The 12,553-nt window shown below is 39.2% G+C and overlaps 1 protein-coding gene across 1 annotated transcript in view; it reads left to right on the top strand.

The window, feature by feature from the left end:
• Window positions 1–9,124, top strand: part of cep120 (centrosomal protein 120) — a 64,318-nt gene extending 55,194 nt beyond the window's left edge. Inside the window, exons 20-21 of the mRNA XM_078397011.1 lie at window positions 4,556–4,701; window positions 8,697–9,124. Coding sequence (XP_078253137.1) covers window positions 4,556–4,701; window positions 8,697–8,934 — 384 coding nt within the window. The 3' untranslated portion in view covers window positions 8,935–9,124. The remainder of the gene's footprint in view (window positions 1–4,555; window positions 4,702–8,696) is intronic.
• The last annotated feature ends 3,429 nt before the right edge of the window (window positions 9,125–12,553 follow it).

Below are 12,553 nucleotides of genomic sequence, written 5' to 3' on the forward strand. Positions count from 1 at the left end.
ATGGGTGCGGTTCGGGTCGAGACCCTTCTTCAGTCTGAGTCGGGCAAGGGAGACTGGAGATATGTGGATGGATAAGGTGTGAAAACGACAGATCAAAGCAGACGATGATCAAAGAAATGTTGACTGGATCATTGTTAGCTATGCGGAAGGTGGCAAAGAGGCATACAATCAACAAAATTAATCAGGATGACAGTGAAACGGTCAGAAAACAGGGTGGGGAGGGATGGAGATAGAGAGGAAAAGCAAGGGTTACTTGAAGTTAGAGAAATCAATATTCATGCCACTGGATTGTAAACGAAATACGAGGTGGTGTTCCTCCAATTTGCATTGGGCCTCACTCTGACAGTGGAGGAGACCCAGGACAGAAAGGTCAGTATGGGAATGGGAGGGTGAGTTCAAGTGTTTAGCAACCAGGAGATCAGGTAGGCCTAAGCGGACTGAGCAGAGGTGTTCGGTGAAACGATCGCCAAGCCTGCGCTTGGTCTCGCCGATATAGGAGTCCACACCTGAAGCAGCGGGTACAGTAGATGACGTTGGAAGAGGTGCAAATAAACCTTTGCCTCGCCTGAAAGGACTGTCCGGGTCCTTGGACGGAGTTGAGGGAGGAGGTGTTAGGACATCCAAACTCATGTGAAACTGGTGTGATAATACTCTGGAACTGTTTTTAACAAAGCCTGCATGGTAGGCTGCTAAGAGAAATAAGGGATATAGGAGCTGAAAATTGGCTTTGTGATGAGAGGAAGAGGACAGTGGTGGATGTGTGTTTTTCTAACTGGATATTTACAACAAGTGGTGCACTGCAGTGTTTTATATTTGCAATGTATCTCAATGACTTGAATAACAATGTACAGAGCCTGCCATGATGTTTGAGACAAAGACCATTGCAAGCAAAGGATATGCAACAAAATACTAAAAATGACTACTTTCATTTACATGACATTGCTGTGTCCCAAACATTATGGTGCCTTGAAATGGGCGGACTATGTATAAACACTGCTATAATTTCTACATGGTGAAATCAAAATGTATAAAAATTGCCTTTATTAAAATCTGACAACGTGCACTTTAACCACATGTGATTTTTGCTATTACAAATCTCAAATTGTGGAGTACAGTAGAGGCAAATAAATAAATGATGGGTCTTTGTCCCAAACATTATGGAGGGCACTAGGTGGTGTGATTAGTATGTTTGCAGATGACACAAATTGGTGGAGTTGTAGATTGTGAAGAAGGTTGTCTCAGGATGCAGGAGAACATCAGGTGGAACACGAGGCAGAGTGGTGACTGTTGGAATTTAAACCAGGCAGTGTAAAGTAATGAACCTTTAGAGGTCAAATTGTGGTAGAAAGTGGAGTAAATGGCAGAGACCTTAGGGGCACTGATGGACAAATACATTTTGACGCTCTTAAACTTGCATCACCAAGAACACCTATCCACTCTGTTGCTACCGTGAAACAGTGCATCCCAATTGTAAAGATTTATTATGAGATCCTGAAAAACATGGTTGGTTTCCCAGCAAAGGCAGATGATGTTGAAGAATTTCACCATGTTCAATGTAACAGTGTAACTTTGCTTGATTAAGGACAAGGGGCAGCGTAGTGGTAGAGTTACTGCCTTACAGTGCCAGAGACCCAGGTTCGATCTTGACTACGGGTGCTGTCCACACGGATTTTGGATGTTCTCCCTGTGACCTCATGGGTTTTCTCCGGGTGCTCCGGTTTCCTCCCACATTCCAAAGAAGTTCACGTTTGTTGGTTAATTGGCTTTGGTTTTAAAAAAAAGCAAATTGGCCCTTGTGTGTTGGAAAGCGCAAGTGTACGGGGAGGGGGGTGGGGTGATCGCTGGTTGATGCTAATTCAGTGGTCCGAAGGCCCTGTTTCTGTGTAGTATCTCTGAAGAGTTGGAAGAATAAGACCTCAAACAGGGCTGAGAAGCAGGGATCCCTCCCCTTGTGCTTTTGTCATCTGGACTTCAGGCACCTCAATGCATTGTACAGAGATACATTTATATCATTCCAATCGTCCAAAATCACTAGAAGCGTAATCACTCCAATGTCCGTGTACTCCCCCAGGCCAACCCCCCAACGTTATGACCCTGGTTACACTCACTTGGCTACGTGACCAGGATTTTAGCAAGGCATTTGATAAAGTCCCCCTTGGTAGGCTGATCCAGAAGAATAAGATGCATGGGATTAATAGTGACTGATCATATGGATTCAGAACTGTCTTACTGATAGAAGACAGAAGGTTGTGGTAGAAGGATGATATTCAGGCTGGATGTCCGTAACCATTGGAGTTCCACACAAATTTGTGCTGGATTAGATTTTGATATGTAGGGAATGGAGAGATATAGGTTATGTGTAGGTAGATTAGCAATGGTCTTGGCATCATGTTCGACATAGACATTGTGGGCTAAAGAGTCTATTCCTGTTCTATACTGTTCTATGTTCAGAAAGAGTGCAATGTAGATCAACAATTATGAGTATGTAATCTCGTTTCCCAGAGGTGTCCTAACAAGAATTTGACAATTTAGTGTGATATGCTGGCTGCAGGCTCTCTTTCCACACAAGGTGTTTGTCTGTTGAGATTTGCTCATTCTTGTGTTTTAAATATATACATTCAACTGACAAGACAGCATCAAACTTGTGTATTATGCAGTTGTTTAATATGTTATGGGTCAAGAACTGGAAACTTGCATTTGTTGTAACATTTTAAGTATAACATGGAGTCAGCTACAGAAATCTCATTTAGTTTCAAGAGGTTCATAAATCTTGCTTTAATTTTCTTTTGGAAAATAGTGTCAAAACATGACCCCCACAAACTTTAATATTTTTATAGAATTGTGGTGGGTCTGAAATCTCAGCCAGTGAATCCCAAATCTTTGTGTTCTGTCAAACATTTCCATAAACAATTATATGCAGGAGGAAGTATCCAAATTTCCCTGTGAAATGGTAATGAAAGTATCCAGCTGCTGCCTACACTGTGTACATATTTTTTTAATTTTGTTTGCTAGAAGATCAATGTGAAGACAGATTTGTTATTACCACATCTTTGAATTCAGACCACAACTTTGAGCTGATGAGATAGTTTTAATTTTGTTTCTGCAGTCCATTTTCTTTGCAGAAGAATTTTTTTTAAATAATGATTTAGCAGAGAGATGGATTCCTTCCTGACTGTAATTTCTCATTAACTGTTATAAATCACCCTGCATTTTTTTTCACTCTGGCTATTGAAGCTAATTAATTTCTGGACAATTTGCCCAAAGACTCTGTAAATCTCTAGAAAAAGCACTTTTGTGATTCCTTCTTGAAGTCATCCAGGTCTTCCAACCCACTTGTCAACTTTGGGTTATTTTCAGAAAACTACACTTGAGTTTTTCAGCTTCTGACAGGGTGATTGCTAATGTCAGCATCAGTAGGTAGTGGCCAGGGTTTGACCACGTTTTGTCTTGCTGCATATTAACAATTCTTCAGATTTATGGATGACACTCCCATGTGAAGATGTTTATTTACATGATGGGGATCTCTGAATGGCACCTGGAAGAGAGAGTTACTTAAGGCTGGGAGTCCTGTGCTTTGTGTTAATATTTTACAATCTTTAAAAGCATTAATTTTTTTCAGCGCTTAGCGATTGGACATTTCACTATAATTATAAACAGGTGTCTTCTCGTATCAGTTGCATTATCACTCTCTGCACTTCTAGAATTGCTTGTATAAAAAAAATTGAGTTTAATCTTTTGACTATCTTGGATGTTCTTACAGTGGTGCGAACTTGAACAATTGAATATAGCATGTATTTTCACAGTGGGTTTTTGTTTGTAAATATATGGGGTGAAAATCACCTGGTACCTTTTTAGGCCAACATCCTTCTGATTCCAATTTTGCCACTACAGGCAGTTCTGCTTATAACACGTGTGTTCATAATGCAAATTGGCTATACACAATTGATGAATCAGGGAGCACTATTTATATTCCAAGGACCAAATTGGTTATAACACCATTTCAATTGGGATCCAGCGGACTACTTAAAAAGTTCCTTTGGAAATTGGTAATTGGAAAAATAGCCGTCTTGAAAGAAAACTTAAGGGGAAAAAACTTTAGGCGTTACCTCCCGACAGTAATCATATACTATAAAAGGGCACAAAGTGCTGGAGTAACTCAACGGATCAGGCACTCTAGAGAACATGGATAGGTGATATTTTAGGTTGAGACTTGTTTGGACTGATTGTAGCGGGGGAGAAGAAATCTGGAAAGAGGACAGGCAGGACAAAGTGTGGCCGGTAATAGGTCATAAGGTCTTAAGTATGGGCCCAGCAATGTCCACTGCTTCTGCAGCCTCTTTTGTTACTGGGCATTTGTGTTCCAAATCAGGATGTGACACACCCAGTCAATATGCTCACTACCGTACATTTGTGTAATCCAGTTCTTTAAAAGTTCAAAATTCATCTTTTTACCATGCAAAGGGAGCAATTCAACTGGTTCAATTGGTTAACCATTCAATTATTGAATCTACAAAACAATTAGTTAATTGTCTGTATTTTAATTTCTTTGGCTTAGCGTGAGCAAGAAAATGCCATGGCAAGACTTAAGAAGCAACAACAAGAACTCGAACATATGAGGCTACGATACCTTGCAGCAGAGGAAAAAGACGTGGTTAAAACAGAGCGGCAAGAATTGGAGGAGATTCGGAATGAATTGAACAGGTACCAGAGAAAAATGAGAAAAACGGCTTAAGTTTTTTCCCCCTCAATAACACGATAACTTGCGTTAGTTTGGTTTACAGATATAAAATGTAAAAAACTCAAACCACGCATGATGTAAAGAAAAATTATACAATATCCAGAGGTTCTGTTTCTTAACTATAAAGAGATTTCCGTTTCTTTTTACCTTTCTGTTGCCTATTTTCTATTTGGTAATCTATTTGATAACTTGCATATTAAAACTTGCTTTTTTTCCTCTAACTGAAAGATAATTCTTCTGAAGTATCAGCTGTTTCACCTCTTCTTGTATTTGCATTTTTTGTCTTTTTTACATTTCCACTCCAAAACCGTTTTTCCATTCAAATCTTTGCAAGTGAGATGTGGGCTGAATTGTTGAGAAAATAAGTAATTGAAAACTGAGGTAGATCCATGAATACATAGATACATAGACAATAGGTGCAGGAGTTGGCCATTCGCCCCTTCGAGCCAGCACCGCCATTCAATGTGATCATGGCTGATCATCCACAATCAGTACCCCAAACCTGCCTTCTCCCCAATACCCCTTGATTCCGCTAGCCCCAAGAGCTCTATCTAACTCTCTTTTGAATGCATCCAGTGAATCGGCCTCCACTACCTTCTGAGGCAGAGAATTTCACAAATTCACAACTCTGTATGAATTTTTTTTTCCTCATCTCAGTTCTAAATGGCCTACCCCTTATTCTTAAACTGTGGCCCCTGGTTCTGGACTCCCCCAACATCAGGAACATTTTTCCTGCATCTAGCATGTCCAATCCGGATAATTTTATATATTTCTATAAGATCCCCTCTCATCCTTCTAAATTCCTGTGAATGCAAGCCCAGTCACTCCATTCTTTCATCATATGACAGTCCCGCCATCCCGGGAATTAACCTCGTGAACCTACGCTGCACTCCCTCAATAGCAAGAATGTCCTTCCTCAAATTAGGTGACCAAAAATCACACAATACTCCAGGTATGGTCTCATCAGAGCCCTCTTTGTTTCCTGTCTGCCAACCAATTTTCTACCCATGTCAATACCCTACCCCCAATACCAGGTGCTCTAATTTTGCCCTCTAATCTGTGTGGGACCTTAACAAAGAGCTTTCTGAAAGTCCAGGTACACTACATCCACTAGCTCCCTCTTGTCCATTTATCTTGTTACAGTGAGGATCCTGTGTAAGTGAATAGTTTCTGTCACATTTTTGTCTGTCATTTCAATGGCAATAGCACAATGGCAGTATGTTAAAATAAAAGATGAGAAACATCCAAAGCTCCTGATGTCAAAATATTTCCTATCCATGTACCTGTCCAAATATTATTATTATACCTTTGTCAACTGCTTCCTCTTGAGCTCATTACCCACCAACCTCTTTGTGGAAAAAGTTGCCCTTCGGGTTCCTATTAAATCATTCCCCTCTCACCTTCGAGTTATGCCTTTTAGTTCTTGATTTTTATGTGCTGGGTGGGAGGGGGGGGGGACTTTGCCCCATTAACCTTACTATTCCCCTCAGTTGTTTTTGTACACTTCACTCTCCTGTGCTCCAAGGAATAAAGTCCCAACCACTTCTCCTAGCTCCAGCGTTCGAGTCCTGGCAACATCCTTGTAAATCTTCTCTGCACTCTTTCCAGCTTAATGGTTTCTTTCCAGGGTTACCAAAACTGAACACAACTGAATCATTGTATTTTTACTTGCCTTTTTTATCTTTGTAACTGAAATGCTCAAAATTTAGGTTAGTCAAACACAATTTCCCATTTCAGAAATCATATTGGCATTTTATAAGTTTCCTTGTATGGCATCCTTTATACTTAAACTGTTCGGTAGTTCTCTCTCCATCCATCGTTTTTTATTAAATGAGGGAGGGGGGTTACATTTGTAATCTTCCAAATCGCAGGAAATATTCCATAACGTATGAAAGAATTCTGATGAACAACCCAGTAGCGTCCACTATTTCCACAATTACTTCCTTTCATACAGTTGGTTAAGGTGGCAGACAATATGGTCATAATTGCCTTTTACCAGCAGTTCTGCAAACTTCAGTAGTTTTTTCAGTTCTTCAGCTTGTTTCCAGCTTCCTGAAATGTGGGAGCTAGAGGTGCACATGAGGTCAGACACCAGCATGCCTAATTCCTGTCTGGGTGTTACACTCCAACTTGGAAAGGCTGGATGCACTTATCATCCAGCATCACAACCTTTTGCCATAACTGCTTGGTTCAAGAAGTACACTCCCTTTCATTTGAATAGAAGGTTACGTTGTTTCTCTTTTATGTTGTTGTACTATTTCCCGTTTGCTTGTGCGTGCGTGCATGCCTCTGCGTGTTTCTTCACTATCTCGGTGCACATGACAGTAGTAAACCAGTACCAACATTTTTAATCTTTTTAATTATTGGAGTTCATTTAAAGTGTTTATCAACATCTCTGCCAGAGACATTGAAAATTGTTCAAAGTAGGGGTGGTATTACTCTTTGCAAAAACAAAAATTGCCTTGCAAATCCTTCTGAACCTTGGCCCTCTTGCATTAAACTTGTGCCTTCGACTATTTAACATTTCCACTTCTGAAAAGCTACCCTTTCTTTGTCTCTCATCATCTTTTATACTTCTCTCTGGTCACTCTGTAGCTTAAAATGCTTCAGAGACGACAATCCAAGTTTGTCGAACCTTTCCTTACAGTTAATATATTCAATCCAGGCAACATTCTAGCGAACCAATTCTACACTATCTCAAGTCTCTGCTTCCTTCCTGTAGTATAACGACCAGAAATGCTCCAAACATGCCATTTGTCTTACTTATCACCTATCTACTAGTGTTGCCGCTTGCAGGGAGCTCTGTATTTGTACCCCAAGATCCCTCTGTGCATTCATGTTCCCAAGGCTCCTACCATTTACTGTATACTTCACTTTTTCAATGGATCTCCCAAAATGCATAATTTCGCTTTTTTTCCATATTAAACTCCATCTGCCATTTATCTGCCCAAATTTCCAACTGATCAAAATCCTGCTGTATTTCTTGACAACCATCCTCGCTGTCAACAACTGTGCTTATCATCTGCAAATTTACTGATCAGACCATCTACAATTTCATCCAAATCAGTAATATAAATATATATATATATTTCAAACATCACAGGTCCCAACACTGATCCTCATGAAACACCACTGGCCACAGACTCCAGTCAGAAAAAAATACATCTCCGCCACTATTCTTTGTCTTCTATGACCAAGCCATTTTGGATCATATTTACTAATTCAACATGGATCCCATGTGACATAATCTTCTGGATCTGCCGACCATGAAAGACCTTGTCAAGTGTCAAGTTGTCAAGTTCCTAAAGTCCATGTAGGCACATCCACTGCCCAACCCTCACCAATCATCTTTATCAATTCCTTAAACTGGAATGATATATTGTAGGATTGTTGTATATGGGTGCTCATTGGCCAGCTTGAACTCTGTTGATCAAAGGGCCTGTTTCTGTACTAAATGTCTGACCTTTGGCAGCAACAGTCTGAAAAGAACGTTAGCATGTTTTTGGTCAGGGTCATAACACTTGGTTCCTTTAGCCTCGCCACGATTGAATTGGGACTATTTTCAGGCTCAGCATCTCAGCTTGGCTGCCCCTCCAAGTCAGTAATACATTGGCTGGAGAAAATTAGAGCAATTATGGACAATTTTGGCAAGCAGGCCATGTTCGGGCCATGGCCCGATATTTTGGTGGCACAAGATTGGGTAGCTCCTTTCAACTTTTGTTTGCGAATGTCCCTAACATTTCCAGTATTACTGCAGAAAATATCAAAAGTTTAGGGTAAGGCTCAAATCCATATTGTATTGTCACGTGGCACCCACCATCAATCATTCTATTTGACGTTCCGTCCTCGCCTTGAAAGTATCTAAGCATAGTCACGCAGAGAATACCAGTCAGAATTAAATTCCGATTACTGTTTTTTTCCGAAAAGTCTTTGCTCATTGTTTCTGTTGATTCATCAGGTTAAAACTGCAAGATGATAAAAAACAATCCTCAGTGCAGCAAAATCCTGCCAGTGGGGAAGTGACTGGAGATCACGTTCAACATCCAGATGAGGCCTTGGACAATTATCTCACTCGGCTCATCGAAGAGAGAGACACTTTGCTGAGGACAGGAGTGTACACTCACGATGATCGGATTATCCGTGAACTTGACAGACAAATACGTGAAACTATGGTGAAGAGAGGTGGTCATACTTGAGGATGGTGGTGTGTCAGTAAAATCTTTGGATAGCAATTCCTAGGACACCCACATTTGTCCCTATTATTGCTTTAATGTGGTTTGCTAATTATTTCCCTTTGATATAAAATTATTATGAAGACCTCAATCTTCTGATATCACTAGTTTATTTTTTGACTTTTATACAATTTTGTGTTTTTGAAAACATGTAATATTAGACTGAACTAGAAAGTTTGTTTTATATGTACAGTGGTTTTGTACAGAGTGGTTTTTAATCGATCTGTAAATAGCTATATTTTGGAAAATTTATTCATTTTCTTAAAGTAATAAATTAAAGTATTTTTCTTTCAATGGACCACTTCGCTGATAAACTCCTACCAAATTAATGTTGATAAATAACATGTCACGAAGAGGATTGTTCACAATAAAGACAACAGTTGATCCAGCGAAAGCATTTATTTTGGAGCAGGACAGGAAAGTATGGAGATAGCTTACAGAGCAGGTTTGTTCTGGGGTAAACCGCAATGAATTCATAACCAAATACTCCGAATTGGTGAACTTTTGCAACATTGAGATACTGGTATTTTTATTTACCCGTTAACAGAACTAGATGAATTTTCTCAAATTTCACATTTTTTTTATGGTAACCTCACTTGGAACACAATGTGCCTTGTTGATATGACTAACTGTCCTTTATCACGTGTTGTTTGTGTATCTAACATTTTTTCTATCCCTGTGGCAAAAAACATTTTCAAAACATCTGTGATTTTCATTTCTTTGAGACTTCATGGTGGTTTGATGTGCTACAATGAATGGTGTGTTTCAGAGGTCCTGACAATTTAAGTGAATTTATTTAAATATTTTAAAGGACAAATGAGAAAATAGTTTACTGAATCTTAAAACAACATTTTGAATTACCAAACTGAAGATGTCAAATCAGAGACACAAGAAACTGCAGATGCTGGAATCTTGAGCAAAAAAAAATGGTAAAGGAACTCAGAAAATCAGAGACAACAGACAGACAATGTTTTAGGTCATTAGGTCAGAAGTGATAGGAGCAGAAATAAGCCATTTGTCTACTCCACCTTTCAATCATGGCTGATCCATCTCCATTCTCCTGCCTTCTCCACATCACACCTGACACCCGGACTAATCAAGAATCTATCCATCTCTGCCTTAAAAATATCCATTGGCTTGGCCTCCACAGCCTTCTGAGCCTTTTGTTTCCGTTTTGGGTCGGGACCTTTGGATTGATTGGAGTAGGGGAGGAGCAAGCTTGAAAAGGGAGGTGGGGAAAGGCAGAACTTGGCAAGTGAGAAATGCACACAGCTGAAAGGGGGTTGGTGATTGACAGATGGAGAAGTGACGAAGGCGAGAGGTGAAAAAGGAGACAAAAGAGTGTTGGATAAAGAAAGAACAGGAGTGAATTGTAAAGCCAGAGGTATGGGGTATGGGTGGAAGGGAACGGGGGGGTGGAATGTGGGGGAAATTTGAGGGAAATATGGGACTCAAAGATGGGTGAGTAGGAAATTAGTTTAAGGAAAGGCAAGGATCAGGGTGGTGGTGGAAGAAAAGTTGTATGCACTGGGGGGGGAGGGGGGAAGGTCTCGTGTAAGATCAGCACCATATTTCGCTTTACACTACCATATTTCGCTTGGACCTTACAACTCAATAGCATGAACATTGAATTATCCAATTCCAAGTACAGGCAACTTGCATTTTACACATGTTTGATTTGTGCTTTTTGAAATAACGCGTTTGTTCCTTTAATACCAGAGCTTGATTTACACACATTTTTGGAATAACAAGATCAAATTTACTGCCAACAATATAGTCGCATATATGTTTAATACACGCATTTTTGAATTACAAGCTACTTTTCAAGCACATAACCCTGTGTAAAATGCGGGGTACTAGAAATGCACCCACCTTCCCTGCCTCTCTTATCCCAGTGCGCACACATTTCTTCCACCAACCCAGTTACCCTGCTTCTTTCTCTTCCTCCGTGTACTTATCTCTCCTTTCTTATCTTCCAGCTTTATTCCCCCTGCTTTATCAGTATGAAGAAGAGTCCCGACTCAAAACTTTATCTGTGCATTCCCTCCACAGATGGTGCTGGGTTTCTCCAGCTCTGTTTTTTGCTCAAGATGCCAAATCAGTATTGGTACATTTCAGGATCGGTTTTGCAGGATGCACTAAGCATAAGCATTGAACATTTCAATTAATTAAATTATTTTAGTTTTGCTTCAAAGTCAATGAAAATATCCAATTTTAATATGTTGTCGACATTTGTTTAATAATTTTAAATTAACCATTATGTTGATCACACGTTCAAAAAAATTAATACGAAATATTGTTGCTATGTTCAGCTGCACCTAATTGAAATGTTTTGATTGGAGTATTGCAGTGAGTAGGTTACTTTATATTTTTAATTTCAATCTAATAATTATAATATTGAAAAATAACTAATTTATTGACAGCAATACTTTTAACCCAGAACCTCTCAACAGTTGCAGGATTTTAAAACATGTGTGTCCTGTTTAAAAGCACAATATAGGCAGTGTACGTGTGTCAAAAACTGCTGTGCACAAAAATATTCAAGTCCTTTCCCTTTAAACATGTATTTATTTTCTGTGATAAACGATGAATTGAAAAATTGTTCTCAATAAGCTTCTTGCCTCAATACAAGTTAACCAATGGAGGCAAAAGTAGTTAATGTTCCTGAATAATATCAGCTTGTTGATTCCTTACAATCTAAACTGCAATGGGAATTCTATGTTGTGAAGAATGGCATATCACTTAAAGGTAAATTTATTCTAATTTAATGAGAAAATACCTGACGGCTGAAAATCAGGAAATGGTTTACAACATTTGAACTTTCTCTCATGACTATTTTCATTTTCCTCATGACTTTGCCCACACTAAAGCATGCACAATTTTATAAAACTTCAACTCACATTTTGGGCAATAAACATTGAGTCTGTAATAAAATCAGGGTGCATCAATTGTCAGTGCAGAACAAATGAACCTGCTATTTATATCTCAAATTTTGAAGTTCCATTACCAAACAGCAGAGGGAGCTGCATCTTCAAAATCTACTTTCTTTCAGTCTTGTTAATACACCTTAGTCTTGATTTTGTTTGCCACTTGGAAGTTGACGTCATTAAACATAAATGGAACAAACTTAAAATTTGCTAACTTTCAATGCAACTTTTGTTTAAATTCTGTTAATGTTTGCTTTTTATAAATGTGATTGTTTAAATAAATTTTGTTGTGGCAAGATTTTTGGTTTTCAAAGTCAATCCGTCCATTTATATTCATGTGGCTGTCTCAATGTAATTCCAATGTAAATGTTGTAATTGTGCAAATGTCTACCACTTCCTCTGGCAGCTCGTTCTGTGTGGAAAAAGTTGCTCCTCAGGTCCCTCTAAATCTTTCCCCTCTCACCTTAAAACTATGCCCATTAGTTTTGAACTCTCCTACCCCAGGAAAAAGACTGACCTTATCTATACCCCTCATGATTTTATATTATTTTTATAGTCACCCCTCAACAACCTACGCTCCAGGAGGAAAAAGTCCCAGCTTATCCATGCCACAACTCAAGCAGCCCTGTCCAGGTATTAACTTTGTGAATGTTTTC

The sequence above is a fragment of the Rhinoraja longicauda genome, chromosome 3 (assembly GCF_053455715.1).
Source record: "Rhinoraja longicauda isolate Sanriku21f chromosome 3, sRhiLon1.1, whole genome shotgun sequence".
Classification (NCBI taxonomy): Eukaryota; Metazoa; Chordata; class Chondrichthyes; order Rajiformes; family Arhynchobatidae; genus Rhinoraja; species Rhinoraja longicauda.